The sequence below is a fragment of the Lolium rigidum genome, chromosome 3 (assembly GCF_022539505.1).
Source record: "Lolium rigidum isolate FL_2022 chromosome 3, APGP_CSIRO_Lrig_0.1, whole genome shotgun sequence".
In the NCBI taxonomy this organism is placed as follows: Eukaryota; Viridiplantae; Streptophyta; class Magnoliopsida; order Poales; family Poaceae; genus Lolium; species Lolium rigidum.
The window spans coordinates 70,406,168-70,427,310 of record NC_061510.1 but is presented as its reverse complement, the minus strand read 5'-3'; the positions used below and the strand labels follow the sequence as shown (position 1 = coordinate 70,427,310).

General features: G+C 45.7%; 2 protein-coding genes and 2 non-coding genes across 4 annotated transcripts; 3 read left to right on the top strand and 1 right to left on the bottom strand.

The window, feature by feature from the left end:
- The first annotated feature begins 1,628 nt into the window (after nt 1–1,628).
- Nucleotides 1,629–8,774, top strand: LOC124701766 (probable galacturonosyltransferase 14). Its single transcript, XM_047233870.1, has 6 exons — nt 1,629–1,982; nt 4,266–4,324; nt 4,427–4,582; nt 5,470–6,057; nt 6,901–7,203; nt 7,896–8,774. The coding sequence occupies exons 1-6, from the start codon at nt 1,667–1,669 to the stop codon at nt 8,190–8,192; spliced, it is 1,719 nt and encodes a 572-aa protein (XP_047089826.1). The 5' UTR covers nt 1,629–1,666; the 3' UTR covers nt 8,193–8,774.
- A 755-nt stretch (nt 8,775–9,529) lies between these two features.
- On the top strand, nt 9,530–9,644 carry LOC124704778. Its single transcript, XR_007003665.1, has one exon. It is a non-coding gene; the product is annotated as a U5 spliceosomal RNA (small nuclear RNA).
- A 5,099-nt stretch (nt 9,645–14,743) lies between these two features.
- On the top strand, nt 14,744–14,859 carry LOC124704782. The gene has a single exon (XR_007003669.1). It is a non-coding gene; the product is annotated as a U5 spliceosomal RNA (small nuclear RNA).
- A 647-nt stretch (nt 14,860–15,506) lies between these two features.
- LOC124696690 (heparanase-like protein 1) lies at nt 15,507–19,556 on the bottom strand. The gene is made up of 10 exons (XM_047229375.1): nt 19,496–19,556; nt 18,893–19,123; nt 18,741–18,777; nt 18,214–18,394; nt 17,579–17,727; nt 17,234–17,467; nt 16,600–16,789; nt 16,376–16,501; nt 16,183–16,282; nt 15,507–15,962 (listed from the first exon to the last, which is right to left on the bottom strand). Exons 2-10 carry the CDS (start codon nt 19,112–19,114, stop codon nt 15,579–15,581), a joined length of 1,623 nt encoding a protein of 540 aa, XP_047085331.1. The 5' UTR covers nt 19,115–19,123; nt 19,496–19,556; the 3' UTR covers nt 15,507–15,578.
- Nucleotides 19,557–21,143: the final 1,587 nt, after the last annotated feature.

Sequence of the window (21,143 nt, the reverse complement as noted above, 5' to 3'; positions counted from 1 at the left end):
CGAGATCCACCGGAGACAAACCTCCACACCCCCTCCAACAACGCTAGGGACGTCGTTGGAGCGGAGGCTAGGTGGGGGAACCTTATTCCATCTTCGCAGAGCGACCGCCGCCCGATCTCTCCAAAGAAGACACAAAACCTAGCAAAACACAAAAAAACCGTGAGGATGGAGCCCTCCCGCCGGCGAGGGACCGGGAACCACCACGCGACCATGGCTCTGAGGCCACGGAGGCGGGCGGCCCGGAGGCGCCGCCGGCAGGAGGCGGAGATCCGATCGCCTTTTAGATCGCTTCCTGGCGAAGCGGTATTACGTGACCGGCTCGTGATGATTTGTTAATGGCGCCTGGATCCATAGTGCAAGACTGACCGCGCGCGCGCCGGGATCAATGGGGCTGATGAGTTGTTGAGATGTCGCGGTTGATCGCTAGGAACACGTACGTGGTTGAATCATGGTCGAGCGCTGCAGCTTCCGACGGGGAATGTCGGCGGTCATCGCAAACATATTGTTTTGTTATCAGTTTTTTACTTTCAATGAAATATTCTTCACAATACAAGATCATGTCCATTTTCTGGTGTACAAGCGGAGTGTGCCTTTGGACCATCCGTACGATATTCTGAAAACTCTGTCCATCTATAGAAGGATGTATCAACTTTATTTTAAAAAAATTAAATGTAGCATTTTTTTCAGTTTCAAACAAATATAGACGAAGACAATGTTGTGTTCTACCTACCTGCAAAGTTCCAGCTCATCATATTTTGTGATCGGAGTTGTGCAAAAATGACAAAAAAGGGACACCTATAATACTAGCGAACATTGCAAAATTACAAAACACTCGAAAGCCTATCAGATTTGTCATTTCTGAGCAATTTGCGAGATCATGATTTTACCCAGCTCGGTTTGTCAAAGTAATGAGCTAGAATTGTTGACCACTTAATGAGTGAATTTGAACAAGTTTTCATTCGCTAATCATGTATGCATCGTTCTAAGAGCTCGTTTGGTACCTGGCAACTCATCCCGAAAATCACGGAATTCATTTCTGATTTTGTAGCCCAACCTATTTGGATGACTGGAATTGGACTGTCATTTCATTGGAGAATTCTAGTGTAATAATGTCGTGTGCTAAATGGATTAATGTTCCCTACCACATCATTTGTCTGGAATCTCAATTCAAATTAAATGAAATCCTGGTGGAATTTTGAAATCATTTCATTTGCAACAAATGAAACGAATTTCCCGATGCCAAACGATTTTCTAGGCTTGTGCATGAGCATGGCTAAACAACATAGGCATTTGGGTTGGACTACTCATCTTAGAGGAGAACTGGTGTAAAGCTAAAATCCCAATTGAAAACCAAGAAATATATATACAAAAAAGATGAAAAAAAAATCGAGAAGCCATGTCTATCTTCTTTCTCCTCAAATCCCCCGACAGCCGAGCAGACCCCGGCAGTTTAGCCGATAGGCCCTCGGGCTATCTCGTATTTACGCAGGGCGGGGCCTCCATCAATTCCTTTTTTTTCTTTTTCCTCCCTTCCTATTAGTACCGCCCGTGCGATTAGCATGTCTCTGCCCAATGCCACCGCCTCGCCGCCGCCGCCGTCGCCGGAACCCTAGGCCGCCGGAGTCGGAGCTCCCCTCGTCGGCGCCGTCGGCGGGGGAGGTGGAGGATGCAGCTGCGGATCTCGCCGAGCATGCGCAGCATCACCATCTCCAGCAGCAATGGCGTCGTCGACTCCATGAAGGTGCGCGTCGCGCCGCAGCCGCCCCCGCCCCCGCCGCCGCTCGCGCTGCCGGGGGCGGCGGCCTCGGGACGGCGCGGCGGCGGGGGAGGGGGAGGAGGAGGAGGAGGGGGGACCGCCGCATGGTACCTGCGCGCCGTCGCCTTCCCGGCCGTCGTCGCGCTCGGCTGCCTCCTGCCCTTCGCCTTCATACTCCTCGCCGTGCCGGCGCTAGAGGCGGGCGGCAGCAAGTGCTCCTCCATCGGTAAGATCGGAGCCGCCCCGCGATCTCGACGCGTTTTGTTTTTCCCGGGTTTGCTTGCGGCTGTTGATTCGCTGCTTTTGCGGCGGCAGAGCTCGGATCTCAGCGCCCCTGTCCTTGCGATTTTGCCGTCCCTGTGGGAATGTGGAGATATGCAGATGGTTTCCTGCCTAGATTTCGTACTGAAAGCGTGTGATGCCTTCCGATAATCTTACTCGTCGAGCTGGAGATTCAGCTGCCTGGTTCGGTGATCTCGTTCCTTATCTCTGGCGTTTTCAAGTCCTAGAGAGTTAGCGATTCGGGTTTATGATTAGGATTTCAGCTTAGCTAGCTGAATTTGGGATCTAGGCAGCCTGATATACTCTATTATTGGCCAAAATGTAGGATCGTGGCTCTCATCGGTTGGGTTAGCTTCAGGAACTGGATTTAGCGCTATCAGCTGCCACACTGTTAAATTAGGAAGGAATCCTTTTATCCTGGTTCTGAGCATCTTGCAAAAATGGAGGAGAAACGTCATCCTCAGAGATGCTATCAGCTTTCCCTACATATCAATCTACCTCAAGCTGCAATTGTCTGCTGATTAGGTGAGCCTTGCCCACACTCCTTGCTCAGCATTGATATTTTAGGCACCAAGAACAAATGTAGATGCGGGGGAGCTATCTCAGTGTGAGACCAAGAGAGTTAGCGATTCAGGTTCTGTTATTGGGCAAAATGTAGGATCGTGACTGTCATCTATTGGGTAAGATTTAGGAGCTAGATTTAGTGCTACCAGCCATACTGTGGATTTGGAAGGAATCGTTTTATCCTGTTTCTTTTAGCATCTTGCAAAACTGGAGGAGAAACGTCATCCTCAAAGATGCTATCAGCTTTCCCTACATATCAATCTACCTCAAGCAGCAATTGTCTGCTGATTAGGTGAACCCTGCCCAAATTCTTTGCTTAGCATTGATTGCTGAGGCACCGCAGACATATGTCGAAGCCAGGCCAGCTGATTGATCCATTGAAGTAAAATGTGCTTTACTTCAGCATCGAACTTACTGGGCACTATGCTCTAACCTGATTAGATTCATAACTCAGGTTACTCAATAGAAGTTGGGCTAGTGGCTAAGGTACAATAATGTAGAATAATGATAACCAGTTTAAACAACGTTAAGACAAATTGGACTATTTTTCTTGTAAATCATGCGTGTCTTTTGGATATGAGAGGATCACTTTCTGGGCTGCAGGAGGCCTGGAATCTTTCAGGCCTTCATATTTTCACTTTTCTTATAAGAAGCATGTGCACATATTCCAACAGTGATCATCCTGCTAAGAAAAGTAATGCCACTGAACCTTAGTGACATGCACAAAAAGGGCACTGTTATTCTTAAGCCAGTGTACTTGTGTATCTGGAGGCAAGTTTAGTTACTTATTTCATGAAATTAGATACACTATGCTGTTGTCTCACATTCTTGAAACAGAGTGGTGGCATGATTTCGGTACTAATTCTGCTGTACAACTGTTAATAACTGAATACTCATTGCTCAACCTGGATTAGCTTATGAGATTGTCACTGGATCTTGTTATCCCAGTCAGAACTTTTGATCTGAACTTCTTGTGGCCTAGTCCGCCCTAATCTAAAGAACTTCTGCTTTCCTATACTGATCTTGTTTGATACATTTGACCTACCCGCTTTTATCCTGACTGTTTGGAAGTGCCGATATATCATCCCAACATTTGGAGTTATTATACCTGCCATGGCCTTCTTTCTCCTGCACAGTGTCACTCAACAGTGTTGGTTTAAATCCATAGAGTACAGCAGTAGTCGCTGTGCATCTCTGGCTGAAGTTAGTTAGTTTCTGTATTCATACCCTTCTGGGAGTTGATTACAACAAAGCAAGTGGTGATTGTGCTTTTCTCATCCTTGATCCACGTTCTGCTTAGGTGCTAAACCATATTTTGGCACTTGAGCTTCTCTATAGTACTGGCTGGAGAATCTTGGCCAAATAGGCTCCTCCAAGGGTATGCATGTTTTTGTATGGAATATGGATGGAATCTCAACTTCTTTGTTTGGGTTTCGATGTCGTTATAAGTTATCTAGTTGTGGTGTAGGCATATAATTTTCTGCAAGCTTCTGATATGACACTAGGGAGGTTGTGTTTGTCCATGGGTTGTGGGTCTTGTACTGTAGACTTGTTTTCTGTTGCTGATATGTTTTTATTATGGTTAGCTATCTTGCTATATGGAGTTTACATGTACGAACTTGATGCAATTATTTGGTGTAACTGTTGCAATCCTGGTTTGCAGATTGTTTGGGGAGGCGAATAGGACCTAGTTTCCTTGGTAGGCAGGGGGGTGATTCTACAGTAAGTTATTCGTTTCCTTGCGCTTCTTTGTGTACGTAAAACATTATTATGTACCTCAAAGAGAGCAAAAGTATATTTACTTTTCTCACTTCATGTGAACAGAGGCTGGTGCAAGATCTGTATAGAATTTTTGATCAAGTTAACAATGAGGAATCCACTTCTGATAAAAAGTTACCAGAATCATTCAGGGAGTTTCTTTTGGAGATAAAAGATAATCATTATGATGCTAGGACATTTGCTGTCAGGCTGAAGGCTACGGTATGAAACTAATTATCCTAATTTAATCTGTACTTATGCATTGTTCGCAGTTCAAATTTGCATGAGTCTGTTCGGATTTTGAACCATCTGGAGATCATGGCATCTAAAAACCACAATTTTGATGTGCGTGCATAAAATACCACGGGTTTTATCCAATAAGTTGCTTCACAGTCTAACCAGCTCTTATTCAGAACTCTTTTGAAGCTATATAAATTTAGTCTTAGCTATGTTTTTTAATCTTTGGACATTGACTTCTATTGTTGTCAGACTTGCGTAGTTTATGACTATGATAGCTATATAAAACTGCAAGTTTGAATTTATGTGTTCCAGCAATCAGATCTTATGCAATTGTACAGACCCATGCTCAACATCAAGTGAAGTACCAACATTGAATAATTCTGTTGGAAAACTAGGAAGGTATAGTATTGGTTTGATGCATAGATAATTGGAGACTGACATGGGCTATAAGAAATAACAAGTGCGCAGATGTATACAGAAGGATTCAAACACATATGCCTGCTTAATCATATGCTGTGATCTGTACAACTTATTACAAGCAAACCGTTTCTTAAAGAAATCTGTAGGCATGATATGCTCTTTCTGGTTTGTGTCTTGCAGATGTTTTATATGTAAATTACCATTACTTGCAACTAAAGCACTTTTTTGTTACTGCCATATTTGGAGCATTCGTTTCTGCCCTCTCGTATTTGTACAATTCTGTGTTACTTTACTTGATTTGTCATATACTGGCTTTAGAAATTTGAACTTGGTCCTTGCTAGCATACTTTATCTTAGTTCATGGTTCTTAGTCCTGGTTTGTTATTTTATGTAGTGCATTGAATTTGAATTGTAAACTAAATTTTAATCAGCCATGTGCTTCTTTGTAGATGAAAAGCATGGATAAGGAGATAAAGAGGTCAAGGCTAGCAGAACAGCTGTATAAGCATTACGCCTCAACTGCTATTCCCAAAGGCATTCATTGCCTGTCTCTGCGTCTTACTGATGAATACTCCTCAAATGCTCATGCAAGGAAACAGTTGCCACCACCTGAACTGTTACCTTTGCTTTCCGACAATTCCTTCCAACATTATATTCTAGCAAGTGATAACATCCTTGCTGCTTCAGTTGTTGTCAGTTCAACTGTACGGGCTTCCTCGGTACCTGAGAAAGTAGTCTTTCATGTTATCACCGATAAAAAAACATATCCTGGGATGCATTCATGGTTTGCTCTTAATTCTGTATCGCCTGCAATAGTTGAAGTGAAAGGTGTTCACCAGTTTGACTGGTTGACCAGAGAAAATGTCCCAGTCCTAGAGGCTATAGAAAACCACCGTGGGGTCAGAAATCACTATCATGGAGATCACGGAACAGTTTCCAGTGCAAGTGACAATCCAAGGGTGCTTGCTTCGAAGCTGCAGGCTCGGAGCCCCAAATACATATCCCTGCTTAATCACCTCCGCATCTATTTGCCCGAGGTGCCTTTTTGATCTGAAACATTTTCTTTTGCTTGCTATCTATTACTATAAAATAGGTCTGATTCATAATCTAGTGGAATATGTGCAACACATAGCTATTCTGTATGTAGAGTCATTTCTAAGGTTTTGGATTGTTTTGCAAATGTGTAACATCTGTTAGTAGGTGTACAACTATATTACCTGGTCATTAGATTAATGTCCTGATAGGACACCATTTCCACAACATAGTACTTGTGTCGGTGGCTACCTGGAAGATACCTGCTTTGTTATTGAGCTCACCGTGTTGCTGTGCAATCGTTCTTGCACAACAGAACAAATGAATTATGGGGAACACTAGTAAACAAAAAGTTGGAATGTACTCAAATTCAAGCATATGTACTAATATGGTTTGATCGGATATATTAGATTATGGTGTCAAATTTTAACTCATTTGTCTTCTGAAGTTCTAATGAGGTTCACTATTTTTGTGGAAGCAGAGTTTGTCGAAATAGCATTAGAATCTTCTGTAGCATGCAAAATTGTTCAATATGACATTTATAGCTGCTAATAACTAAACTTTTCTATCCATCTTTATACCAAGTGATAGATGCTAAAATCTGCCATGATAGATATCCCACGAACCATCTCACTGTTAATATCTGTGTCTGATTTTCTTCCTATATGATACCAAGACTGAAAAGTGCATTTATATGCCGTTATCCTTTTGTTAACGTTGGTAATACCTTTTACTTGCATCAATGCTGTTTTTTGCTTTGAAGTAAGGCCATGTCTAACTCTTTAGACTAGAGTGTTGCATTTTGATGTTTTCATTTCCTAAATCTGATGCTGTTCTAATTTAACCAGCTCTTTCCAAGCCTCAACAAGGTGGTCTTCCTTGATGATGACATTGTTGTTCAGCGTGATTTGTCTCCTCTTTGGGAGATTGATCTTGAAGGGAAGGTGAATGGTGCTGTGGAGACGTGCAGGGGTGAAGACAACTGGGTGATGTCTAAGCGCTTCAGGACATATTTTAACTTCTCTCACCCTGTTATAGAACGAAGTCTTGACCCAGAAGAATGTGCATGGGCATATGGGATGAATGTCTTTGATCTGGAAGCTTGGAGGAAGACAAACATTCGGGATACATACCATTTCTGGTTGAAGGAGGTAACCCATTTTTATCTTCACAAGAATATCTTATGCATAATCTGCCAGGTTGAGCTACATCTTATATATGAATTAAATGAATGCTTTGAACCACACATACTATAATTTGTTCTGCATAGTCATTTTATTTCCAACTTGGAAATGTTCAAGTGTTAAGCTATGTTTCATTTCACTCTTGTGCTGTTTCCGGTGTCTCCAAGATCTCCATAAACTACTTCAGTTTAACATCCCTGGGTAAGTGCAGATGGTAGCATAACTAAGCTACATCTTCTACCCCCTCTGGCCCAAATTAATTGTCGCTGACCACTTCATCTCAATACTGGACATAATATATGCGCCGTGTCAATTAATTTGGGTCGGAGGGAGTATATGAGTTAAATGGATGCTGTGAACCACACTTACTATAATTTGTGTTGCATAGTTTAGTTGCTTTATTTCAAACTTGAAAATGTTCAAGTGGCAGTGTTTCATGTCACTTTTGTGCTTGTGTCCAGTGCTCCAAAATCTCAGTGAACTACTTGATTTTAACACCTGCTGGATAAGTACAGCTGTAGTAAAACTGTCAAAGAAAGAATGAAGATTTTCGTTCCCTATTGCAATAAGCCTTGTTTCCACTCCTCCAGAGTGTGTAACTTATTTACAAGCTTAAACTTGTATGATGCTAAAACATAATCATTTCCATTCTTTTGCAGAATCTAAAATCCGGTCTTACTCTCTGGAAATTCGGTACTTTGCCACCTGCACTTATAGCATTCAGGGGTCATGTACATGGTATGGACCCATCGTGGCACATGCTTGGCTTGGGATACCAAGAAAACACGGACATTGAAAGTGTTAAGAAGGCTGCAGTGGTCCACTATAATGGTCAGTGCAAGCCATGGCTAGACATTGCTTTTAAAAACCTACAACCGTTTTGGACGAAGCATGTAAATTACTCGAATGACTTCATTAGAAACTGCCATATTTTGGAGCCCCAGTATGACAGATAGTGACTTTGGACAAATGGTGTAGACACTGATGGGCATAGCGGCATAGCTCTGCCATTGCTCCCTGGAGAGGCCTATTGCTGTTGGATTGGAATATCATTGGTGAAAGAGGAAGTCAGTCATCACTAAACACACATCTCTGACATGTCCCTGCATGCAAAGACCTCTGATACTTTTCATCTGTATCATATGGGTACACGATTCTTTTCATCTGTATCATATTGGTTCGTCATTCTTTTGGATAGTATAACTGTGAAGGATAGCTCGGTGAAGTCTCTTCCTCTGGGATTGGGCTAATCCTTCATCGCAGAATAATGCAGCGGACAGGTTAAGCAAGTGGAACGTTTGGTTTATCGTGGTGAAGAAAGGAGGCAGCTAAGGTCCTGGGACTTTATAATATTTTTTTCCTCCATTTATTCTTTTTTTCCTTCTTGATATTCTTAAGCCCTTGAAATTTTGTTCTGCTAGTTTTGTGACTGCCTTGGTAGGTTGGAGAAGGGTAGTAGAGATGTCATTGCTGTGAGTTACCTACAGGATATTTGTTACAATTGACCATATTGGAAATGTGCAGATAATTCTTTGAAATGCCTTTTGTGCTAAATACCAGTTTGTATAGAACTAGATATATTAATTCAGCTCCTGACTTGGCTGATGACCCCTCTTACTGCGAAGCAAGGCTTTCATGGATGAAATGGTTAATCATTTTTAGCAGCACATTTGAGTTAGCGGGTCCTGCTCCATTGTTGATTTTGGACAATTTCTTTCATATGACTACCGAACCTTCTTGCATCCAAGGGGCAAAACTCTTGCCAGCCTCATTTAAAATGAAAAAAAAGTAGTGGCTCGTAATGCTCCTTGAAATTAAGAATCCTTGCAATTCCACACCTTGGTGCGAGGCATACTCTTCTTCAGCGCTGCCTAAGTAGGCAATTCCATCATCTTCCTATTGCTTGCGCAAATCATGTCTGTACAAAAGCCTACCAGTCGATCATGTACGTTATACTGAAAATTCAGTTCAATTCAGTTCAAGCTCTGGACCTTATATTTTTGAAAGCTCTGGACTCGTTTATTTTAGGGTAAGAGTTGTACACCTCGTGAAAAGGAAGACCACGGAAACGGAAAAAGAAAAGGAAACCGAAGCCGAGCAGCCCGCAATGGGCCACGAGGGCTTTTGATATTGGGCCTGCAGGGGCCCGTTGTCTTTTCGGGGGTCACAGCTCAATAGCTACGGTACAGAGTTGTCGCTGGGGACTGGTTTAGTCCCACCTCGCCCGGGCAAGGAAGAGGAGGGGCATGAGACGGCTATAAATAGGAGCCCTGGTAGACTGAGTAGAGCACGCAGCTGCGTGGTGAGCACAAAGCGAACTATTCTTTCGCCTTTTACTAAAGAATACCGTGTGCACGCCACATTAAGCAGCATAAGCTTATTTTTGGAGGGTGTTTTTCCGAAAGGAAGGGCCCCAACAAGTGTAAATTCAATTTTTTTTAGCCCAGTGGTTGTTGCCTTTGGATTGGGATGGCCCTGGCTATTTAGAACTCTGGAGGATTTTTTTCCATTTGGATGGATAAAAACGGTTCGATCCTCGTTTTCCTTTGGATTAGCCTTCATGGGGAGTTCGGACAAAACGAAAGGTGGCCTCAACTTGTCCGGTCCGTGAGAGAGGCCAATAGTAGTCGTCCTCATCGCATCATCGGCCAATAGCCGTCCTCATCGCATCATCTTCCCCGCGCTGAAAAAGCTTGTCGTCGGTCTTCGTCGGTCGCGTAGTTTCCACGCGGCGAGTTAATGCCAATGCCTCGGTGTCACGCGCGTCGACATCTATTTATTGCCGAACTACCGCGCCTGGCCGCATTCACCACGCCTCCGTCTTCCTAAAACTTCCCCAATCTTTCCCAAGCTCGAGCTCGGCGATTGCAATGGCGAACAACGACAGCGCTTCCAACAACGGCTTCGGCCGCCGCTCCCTCCACCAATGGGAGGGGCGGCTCCTCCACATGGCGGGGTACCCGGCGGCGCCGGACTTCCGCGCGCCGGGAGGATGGCGGATCAGCGCGGGCGGCGTACCGATCCCGTCGCCGCCGACAACACGCTCCGCCCTGGAGGCGGAGATCGACGCTGTGCTCGGTGACGAGCACAACGCGCGGACGAGCGGTTCTGGCCAGACAACTAAAGGCGTGGACGGAGTCCAGCGTAGATACGAGCGAGAACTCGCCGCTTACGATGGCCCTCCTCCACCTCCCGACAGGAACAACGCCGCCAGCCGCCGCCGGTGGAGCGCACCTGGCCGCACCCTCGCGAATGTGCTCACGCACATCGAGGGAGGGAACTCCCCCGTTCTGGGGATGTCGCCACGGAGGCGGCTACCGTGTCGCGCCGACACGGTAGTTCCTGGACGCCGAGGAGGATGGCGCTGTCCTCCTCCTCGTCTGGGTCGCGGTCCACGTCCAGGTCCGACGGGTCGGCGCCTATGCGCTACATCAAGAAGGAGCCGACGTCTCCGGCGACACCGCGCTTCGTCAAGGAGTCGGCGTCACCACCGCCAACCAGAGGGCGCAACAACGGCGCCCTTGTCATCCGCGACCAACCCATCTCCTCTCCATCGCGCGGGCGGAAGAGGAAGTCGTCGAAGAAGGAGGTCGCTGCGGCCGCCGCCGCGAACCAGCTCGCCAAGGAGGAGGCCCAGCGCGCCGAGGATGCCGCGGTGGAGGAGGCGATCGCTAGGTCGCTGAAGGACCTGGTGCCCGCCGACAACACCCTCCCCATGGACGCCGCGCTGGAGTGGTCCAGGCGGGACTAGGAGCGGCAGGAGGCGGAGCAGCGGCGGCGGCTGCTGGACCTGGCTGCCGCGCGGCAACGCACCGTCCGCTCCGCCGCACCGGCCTCGGCAATGAACACCGCGCCCAGGCCCGTCGAGCTGATCAAGCTTGAGGAGAGCAGTGAGGACGACCTCTACCGGCCGACATCGCCACGCGCCGGCGACCCAGCCAGGGTTCTAGCCGCTGGTACGAGGCGCCTCCGCCCGAGGACGCCGGCAACTCGAGAAACGACGACGACGGCGGCGACTACACGGCCTTCTACCGCCATTTCGGCATGTAGAAGGCCGCTATTAGTTTTAGTTTATGTTTGCATCTGGCCGAATTCAAATATATGTACGAATTCGGCCTATATATATGTACAAACTCGGTTATATATGTTAAATATCACTAAATTTCGCTTATGTTTGAACGAGTTTTGCCTAGTTTTGTCTAAATTCGCCGAATTTTATCAAAATTTTTTATCCATCCTCGAATCGCCGTTGGGAAAATGGTCCTCCCTAGACCAAACTTTCATCCAATCCGGCGGTAAATAGCGCCGGATTTCGGTCTGGGGAGGCCCAACGACTGGAGATGCTCTCAGAGCTGGATGCTCTGAAGTCTCAATGCACTTCCAAGTCATCCCCTCAGATAACCAAGATACTCGGCATCCTTTCCAGCTGATGCATATATAGAAACTTAATAATAAATAGAAATGATCCAAGTGTGTTGTAAACTACAACAGAAGGACGTAACAGGCATTGGCCTCAAACCTCTGAAGAACTACAGACATGACCCATGTTGGGACCAGGTACACGGGCGAATCAACAGGGACAGAGCCGGGACGCTACCGTTGTCTCTCAGCTCCAGCAGGACTCCATTATTGAGAATTTGAGATCATCGTTCTACTATGCTGGTTGCCGTCCTTGTGGTCAAACGGTACAACTCTACCCTCTTTGTGCTCTCGCCTGACGGCTTGCCTCCCAGCCACGAGATCGCTCGCTTGAGGCGATGGGTGAATGAGCTGTGCCTCCGCCGGTGGCTGCTTCTTCTGTCTGACGCTGACCTTGAGGTCGTTCGGGAGGGCCACCGTTGTACCCGGTGCTGTTGCTTAGGTTGATCAGGAGGAGAGTGATCCCTTGCTGCATTGTCAGATAAGCTTTGTTCAGATAGTTAAGAATTAAGATAGGTCTCCAATATGGCTAATCTAGAGGATGTTTCCATGCATGGAAATGTAGTGACTTTTCAGACAGAACAAAACTCATTGCTTAGCAACTTAAGTAGAACATCATAATCGCTCCAACATTGGAAACATCTGAAACTAGTATACATTGGAAACAGTCCGAAATTCGTTTGCTTGACAAGCAGACCATAGTTGCCGCCAATGAGAACCCTTTTGTGTTCATAACTTCATGTGTTGTACTTTGATGCCATTCCGGGTTGATCGAGATATGTGTTTGCAACTTTGCATCGAAATTATGTCACAACTTTTCGCTCGCACAATATACTACGTTGAACACCTTAAATTATTTAACCCTTCATTCGTTCGCAAAAAAAAAAAGTTGTCGCAAATTCGGATATATCTATGCACCTCGACAACTAATATGGAATGGATGGAGTACATCAGTATTTCGAGAAACCGAAGTATTCTCAACAATACTTTGATGCCGGTCTGAAGTGATGAAGAGGTATAGTCGCTAGAAAATCGGGATTCGTTTGAAGGGTTTATAGTCCTTGTCTGACTGGAGTTGATATCCAGGGACGCCGACTCCGTATCGAACTCTCGACTCAAATAACTAGGGTTGTGCTCCGGCTTTATATACAATCTAGACCGCACCGCTGCCGTCGCATCATACCCCAATCCTAAACCCACACAATAGTTCCACGGCGAGGACTCCGGCTGATCTGATCTGATCTGACACGATGACCGGCAAGGAGGGTTGCACGAGCAGGCGCGGCAAGAAAGCTTCCACGACCAAACCTAAGGCGGCGGAGGAGCAGGAAGAGTTCCCCACTGAGCACTGGGCATATACACTCTATAATCCGGCCGCCGCAGCTGTCAACGACAAGCTGCAGGTCGACCTCTTCTCGGAGGACGCAGAGCTGCGGAAGAGAGTCAAGTCAGTGCTGCGACGTTTCCCCGAGTCCTATGCTTTGGGAGCGAAGGAGTTCGAACAAGCAGTTGACAGGATCATCAAGGAGTCCAAGCCGGAGACCGCATCTGTGGCCGCCCCAGGCATGGATCGGCTGGAGGATGATATTATCAGTGTCTTGCTGATCTTGGCGAAGACCCCCACCGTCGACGAGCTCCTTGGTGCCGAAGCCGGCGGGGTGTTTCCGCCGCGGTGGATCGATGAAAGGAAGAGGTACCTGGACGAAGAATGTCGGCCGGAGAAGAAGACTATTGGCCACCGCATAGTGCTGGTGGACAAGGCCCGGGTGGATTTGCTCATGAAAGGCTACGTCGAGGTCCATGAGGGTTACATGGAAGAGGTCCCTGATTTTGATCCCTATCTCCACGAGGGGAGAGTGCGGCCGGACTACGACCCGGAGGACTTTGCCCCGTCTGACTATGACGGGGAGGTGATGCTTTTTGGCTGAGCAAGTCTGAATCCTCAACTGAAGATGCGATGATCAACTGAATCCTCAACTGAAGATGCGATGATCGCCAAACTACTCGTATCTATTTATTATATGATGTAATTTCAGACTCTGTCTTTGTTTCCTATATTAACTACTATAATCTTGGTTAGTTGTTGGGCTAGGCTGTTCGATTCAGACCACGTTTTATTGTACTGCGCACTGCGGTGCATATATCTGTCAATCAACTATTGAGAAGCAAAGAGCACTCCCATCAACTGGGATGGTTGGTCAGTTCTGACGAATAGGGTAGTTCACACCAAGTAAGGAGGGATTGCGCCAAGTGTCGGCAAGTGTTGGATCGTGAAATTTCTGAACTTTTGAAGACGCTACTAGTTCAGAAAAGCAAGAAGATTAGCCAATAGGTGAACAGATAACTAATGCTGAACCAACCTACTTTGAACATTGCAGCAAGCATGGTGGTGCAGCCTCGGAACCACATAATGCCATAGGGTATTTTCATCTTCATCATTGTCTTAACTTGGTTCAGTTGGCTGTAGGCAACGTATACATAAAAGGGGATCTTGCATCTTTTTCCAGAGCTTTGAATGAACAAATTTTAAAGTGGATCCACAATACAAGCTACAGGTTTCTACACCATACTACACATTACGATAACACCGGAGGTATTGCTTTTGTAGAAGAACCTTGTTATTGTACAATATAACTACGAAACAAATCCTACTGCCTCCATTCGTTTATTTTAGGAAAAAACCTACGCCAACTAATTTGAAACACAGTGAGTACAAGCTTATATGCGGACCTTTTTTTTTAGGGTAAGAGCTCGAGACCTCTTTTTTAAGGTCTAGCTCTGGACCTCTTTTCTAGGTTATTAAGAGGCAGATCTGGACCTCTTTTCTTTTTAAGGTAAGAGCTCTGGACCTTCTGAAAAAGAAGACCACAAACACTGGAAGCTGAGCAGACAGCGATGGGCCACACAGGCCTTTGTAATTGGGCCTGCAAGGGCCGCCGTCGTTTCGAGGTCACAGTCTCACAGTGCAAATAGTTTTGGTACAGAGTTGTCGCTGGGGAATGGTTTAGTCCCACCTCGCCGGGGCAAGGAAGAGGAGCGACCTGGGACGGCTATAAATAGGACCCATGGTAGACTGAGAAGAGCACGCAGCTGCGTGGTGAGCACAAAGCGAACTATTCTTTCGCCTTTTACTAAAGAATACCGTGTGCACGCCACACTAAGCAGCATACGCTTATTTTTTGAGGGTGTTTTTCCGAAAGGGAAGGCCCCAACAAGTATGAATTCAAAATTTTCTTATTAGAGCTTGTTGTCTATTTCTTGATGTTTTTACATTAGGAATGAAATACAGCAAGCACGAACGTCTCAGAACTGTTCTGGCTCCTAATTGGTGCTGGAAATGAATTATTACTGTCATTGCATCTGCTTTTGTTAGTTTTGCATCATTTGCCAACTGAGTATATGCATACCCTTTTTCTGGAGTGTTCTTCCTTTTCGGAAGATCACAACAAAGCTTGAATTCAACCTACGGCTCATATTCAGAGCTTGGAAACGAACTGGGCACTCTGAATGCATCCTTTCCAACTGATAACTGATGATGATGGTGTCCATCGCGACGACGACGGCGGTCCAGCGAGTAGGATCTACGGATTCGGCGATCGGCGACTTCCCGGCTGCCATGGGGCTGGCTCCAATCCAAGGCCTGAGGCGGAGCAGCGGCAGCGGCGCGCCACCGACGGCTCCTGTTCGTCGCCGGAGTTGGGATCTAGAAGGGCTTCTTTGTAATTTTCTGTTTGTTCTGGATCTTTCTGTAAGAACGATGGGCTAATATTATCTTCTCTTTCCGCAAAAAAAAAAAGATAACTGATGCATATATCATGATTGTAAAAGTATCCCTTTCATGTTCTGCCCTTGATTCTATTTCTATATCATGAACTTAATAAATAGGAATGCTCCCAGTGGGTAAACTACAACGGATATCTCCCTCAAGAACAGGCCTTGGCCTCAAACCTCGGAAGAACTACAAACGCGATCGACGTCGGGGCCAGGTACACTGGCGAGTCAACAGAAGCAGGCACCGGGTTCAGAGCCGGGACGCTGCCGTCGTCTCCCAGCTCCAGCGGGACACCGTTAAGCAGCATTGTTCTGCTCTGGTGATCGCCGTCCTTGGCGGTCAAATGGTACTCGTCCCTCTTTGTGGTCTCGCTCGCCGCCTTGCCTCCCAGCCATGAGACTGCTCTTTTGGCGAAAGAGCTGTGCCTCCGCCGGTGGCCGCTTGTTCTGTCGACGCTCACGTTGAGGTCGTTCTGCAGGGTCACGTTGTATCCAGTGCTGTTGCTTAGGTTGATCAGCAGGAGCGTGATCCCTTGCTGCATTGTCAGATAAGCGTTGTTCAGATTGCCAGGATAGATGTAAAAAATGATTGATCTAGCAAATGTTTCATGGTAATGGAGTAACTTTTCACACACAACAAAGCTCAGAGCTTGACTGATTAAGTAGAGCAGCCATATCACTTCAATATTGGTAAAAACATCTGAAACTATCTCAACCAGATAAGCATTAAGAAGGTCATAGTGTTGGAATTCGTACGTGTCGTTTACTGCAGTGAGCATAAGCACGCAGCTTACGGGGTGCATTTATATCAACTGAAAGAACTCCATTGCCCATAAGCCGATGCCATAGTAGAGCACTGAAAACAAAAGGAGTGGTCAGCACATAAGAGCTGCGCCCTGGAAAAAAGTGCAGTGATCACCTACTAAATGTTGACAAATGTGAGACTTGCCTGTAGTAATCAGGATTTGGTAAGAAAGTTTCTGTGTCAAGCAGACCATAGTTGCCACCGATGAGAGTCTGCCTGCAGAACACTTTTGTATTGTACTTTGATGCCATTCCAAGTTGATCGAGATACCTGTTTGGATCAAAATTACACCACAATTGTTTGCTCGCACACGATACTACATCAATGTGTATTTGTGTAAGATAGGTGAGGAGATATGGTGAGCTGACCAGATGCTATTCATGAAAGTATTTGACACCAGGTGGCGGCCATTGTTGAACACCCCACCACTTTCACTAACCCAAGCAGAAGCCCATGTTCCATGCCTTTGGAGGGTAAGTTGCATGTCCCTGTAAGTATCTTCAGCACGATCTAGGTACTTAGGGTCTACTATCTTCCTCATAAGGTGAACATCATCCCCTGAAAGCAAAGTGTCACTTGCTGATGCATTCTAAATGTTAAACCACACAAATTGGTTAGCAAGTCTGTCCCAACATTAAGATGTTATTCGCCACTAATTCGTCTTCTAAGAAAGGACTTGCTATTCCTTGAAAGAACAGTTTATGTAAGCCCTTTTATATAGGAATTTATTGAAGCCTTTCCTTCACAATATGTATCACAAGAGGACAAAATTAAAACAGCACGACTGTATATTGTGTAGTCAGAAAATAATTATTATGACACATGGATATAACGTTAGTAAACTCCTGCCAAGAAAATATGCCAGAAAAGAGTCAAGCCTAGAAAATGCTCAGTGCCATTTCTTCTGATATCTTCAAGTCATGCAAAGCATCATTCTACGGTTTTGGAGCACCACACGAGTCTTTTCTAAATGCTATCACAGCAAAGCAACATATCACATACCTCCTCCAAGATTGTAAATATGATGCGTCAAGGCACTAACGACACCGTGACCTGAAGCCTGAAGTAACCGAGTGTACCACTGTTGATCAAAGAATCCTCCAGGGGCTAGTAGGAGTGGCTGGGAGAGTGGTGCCCTATACAACTTCCGGAGTATGGATCGAAGTTCAGTTACATCCTTCCCATAAAGTTCAGCATCGACTCTTGCGCCGGTTCCATGCCCACTCAGCTCATTACCTGACAAGACAAGAATATTGATGAGTTCAGAACTAAGAATAGCTTCTGTTTTGGAATAAAAGGGATAAATATAAGAGTGCTGAGCACAGAACAAGAAATACAGTAGATTACCGAATTCCCACGAGTCAACTGGGTATCCTTTTGAGACCGTATAGTTCACAAAATCGTACGCATTTGTAGAGTTCCATTTTCCTGCCCAGAAGGAACGTTGGACATTATGCCTTCCATCGAGCGCATTCAGACCAAACGTGATAATTGCTCTGCAGATAGATTTTTGGTTATCCATGAGCTAGCTCTGCTAAGCACATATAAATTACACAAATGACGCTAAACAAGCACATCCATTTAGAAAGTGATAAATCCTTCTTGTGCACATCAGTTCCTTGTTCATGTATTGCAATTAGTTATGTTGATAACATCATATGGCTTAGTTTTAGCATATTTCCTCCGTAAACAAAATATAATGCTGAAGACATGCAGAAAGAACACCGCTGCTAGTTATATCTTCAACTACCAGTAGGTTAGAAAAATATCTACAACAACACCTGATCTGAGAAGACAACAATGGAAATGCAATGACAGCATGGTTTGAACTAAAAAGAAATGCAATAGCACACGGCTATGCGGCTATAAGACTACGTGAGCAAGAACATGTGAACATCTGATACAAGTTATGCCTGCTAAGTTTAAATATTTCCAGCAAGTCAGCAATGGCACGGAAACAAATTCAGAATTAGAAGCCTTACCCTGTTTGCTGGAATAGATCATTCAGTTTGTCCCACCTATCCATACTTAGACAACCGGCTGAGAAACCAAACAAACCATTTGATACATTTGTGAACGGAGAGCATGGACTATTTGTCCCCACGTCATAAACAACTCGGTCTTGCAAAGAGCCTCCCAGCCTAATCCTCAAGTTACCAAATGCTGCAGACAAAAGAGAATCTATTTTTAGATATTTAGCAACTGACCAACTATCGCTAACAATAGCAAGTATTCTTCAAGACTGACATGACTTGAACTACATGTAGTATCATGTCAGAATTCTGCAGGACTTGCCTTAATTATCTTGTAATACATTTTTCTTTTCTTTCGAAATGGACTTGTAGTACATTAGAGATCGTAACAAGTGATAATATCATTGCAGAGAGAAAAAGAACTTTTTTGGAATACAAAATTCACATTAGGTGGGAACATAAGATCCTCACATAGCTAAGGAAAATAATCAACATAGACCATTGGCAAATACTGAATGAGGAGCAAGTATTGGTACCTTTGATGGCTTGAGCCAGAAAGGGGTGATCCAAGTCCTGAACGAACCAGTTGGTAAGTAAAATCAGCACGCAAATGAAAAGCAAGTCCAGGAACCACAATGTACACTAATAACATCCCATTGATAACAAGTCAAGAGCATAGGACACATACCAAATTCAGAATCGAAGATTGACCCCAAGGACACTGGTTGTAGTTACACTTCTCCGGTGGCCACCAGTCCATGGTAGCGCACACGTAGCTCGGATCCGTCTCAGCAATTTTCGCCGATCCTTTGACAATGACCGTGGCTTCCTGCTCCGGCTGCTGCGCCGAAGCCCAGCGAGGAAGCTGCAGACAGACGAGGGCCAGAAGCAGGAGAAGCCTCGCCGCCATGCTTCCTACCTGCATAGAAGATGACGGCAAAATCAGGATGATCCAGTTGTATGTCCTGTTCTGAGAGTGGCAGCCCACCATTTCCTTGTAAGCAGAGGATTTGGGGTTAGATGCAATTTAAAGCATGCATAATCTAGCAGTGAAACTATGCACCGACGCTGAATTTGCCCAAACTGTTGGGATTCGACGGTCCGGCGGAGGACAGCACATATAGGCGATTGCGAACCGAATTAAGCAATTAGGCACTCAGATCAGTGACAGCAAAGTGGAAATGCTGCCGTCTGTCAATCAATCCGCAAGTAGGCAAAGATTCCAAACTTCCACATCTGAAAGGAAAGATGCCGCTGTTGAAAAGTGCGGAGAAGGAAGCGGACAGCCCACCTTTCCCCTTCCGTCCCCGTCCGCGACCGGGAGAGCCGCGGCGGCGCGTGTGGGAGGCCGGGAGATCTGGTGGCCGGCTGCAGGGACTGGGTTGGAGGCTTGGAGCTCAGGCCGCCATGCCCGCAGGAGCCTTTTTCGGGACGGTTCTGCGCTGCTACCGGCAGGCCGTCGGCGGGGCAGCACCAGTCCAAGAAGCTTTGCTTGCTTGCTGGAGCGACGTGGCGGCTCGGGCAACAACAGGGCAGTGGGCAGAGCGAGCTAACAAGAATACTAAATTACTGCTCAGTGGGTATATCTGGATAGCAGTGCCATTCTCGTTTCGGGTGGTAGAATTGTTCTTTGGTCGGATGAAGATTTTCAGGTAACGAGTCTGAAATGTAGTGTAATTTGTTTTGCTTCAGGGTTTACGCGGATCCCGGACTGAATGGTATAGGTGGTGCCGACAGCGACAGTGCGCCTAACTGGAGGTGTACGCGCAAGATTCCGCTTAGTTAACCAAGAAAGAAGAGGCAGTGGGTTGGACGTTGGTCGTCGGGGCTTGGATCCACCGGCTGATGAGTAGATGCAACGCAAGGCACCTCGCTTTTTTTGTTCTATGTTTTTTACACAGTACAAAAGTACGAACGTAGAGGTTTACATACATGCGCATATACTCACCTTTATAAACGCACACACGATACATTATCCATATGAGCATCTTTGAAAGACGCGACGGATCGGATCTTGAAATTGACGAAGTCACCACAAGCGCATCGCTATCGATGGGAACGCCTCCTTTTACTGAAAGAATATTTCGTCTTTATAAGACACACATGCATCAAACTCGAGATTTGAACTCTGGTGTGCTGAGGGTACAACCACCCACCTAGTCACCCAAGCTTAGGTTGGTTCTCGAAGGCAACTCGCTTCGGCTCCACATGAAACGTCACATATGCCCACCCAAACACAACCACAACTGGCTGACAGGCTTTGCAGTGTAACTGTGCAGGCTCAAATAATCGTTCGGTGGATAGCCACGAGTGTACAGAAAGGGGAGTAGTGTGTGGTTGAAGCCGCGGAAAGGCACCAGATCTGCAGTGTGATATTCTGGCGCATTGCTTAATAGATTTGATAAAAATATTTATATAAATAAGTTGTAACTTCTTTTTCGAAAGCTTATCCCCAAAGAACTTTGAGGTTAACCGGGTTTGGTCCAGGGTGATTTGAGGATGGGTGACCGACCGACATATTGATCCCGGATATGCACAAGTAAGAACAAAATGCGCAGAAAAAAACTAGTGTTGCTTTACGAGGTCAGTCTAGAGATCTCTTAGAGACCTGACAGGGGTAACATGCCCAAGTCCAGAGTCGTCGGGTAATACATGCGGTTTCTATTTTCTCTCCGTGGCACTAGTCACCAACATTGATAGTTTAAATAGAGTGGTCGGGGTGTTACATGCTGTTTCCATTTTCTTTCCGTGGCACTAGTCAACAACATTGATAGTTTAAATAGAGTGGTCGGGGTGTTACATGTCGTTTCCATTTTCTTTCCGTGGATGTTAAAGACGAAGGGCATCTCAACAGTTCCCTCATAATTTTGTTTTTGTTGAGATGCTTCGTACTGTTCGATACTTCTCTTAATGCCGTGGTTTTATTTGCAAAAAAAAAA

Coding starts and splice junctions, on each gene's coding strand:
- LOC124701766 (XM_047233870.1), top strand. CDS start 1,667: ATGCAGCTGCGGATCTCGCCGAGCATGCGCAGCATCACCATCTCCAGC. Junction 1,983..4,265: donor CAGCAAGTGCTCCTCCATCG/GTAAGATCGGAG, acceptor CCTGGTTTGCAG/ATTGTTTGGGGAGGCGAATA. Junction 6,058..6,900: donor TCCGCATCTATTTGCCCGAG/GTGCCTTTTTGA, acceptor TAATTTAACCAG/CTCTTTCCAAGCCTCAACAA.
- LOC124696690 (XM_047229375.1), bottom strand. CDS start 19,114: ATGGCGGCGAGGCTTCTCCTGCTTCTGGCCCTCGTCTGTCTGCAGCTT. Junction 17,468..17,578: donor AGTTGACTCGTGGGAATTCG/GTAATCTACTGT, acceptor TTGTCTTGTCAG/GTAATGAGCTGAGTGGGCAT. Junction 16,283..16,375: donor CCAAATCCTGATTACTACAG/GCAAGTCTCACA, acceptor TTTTGTTTTCAG/TGCTCTACTATGGCATCGGC.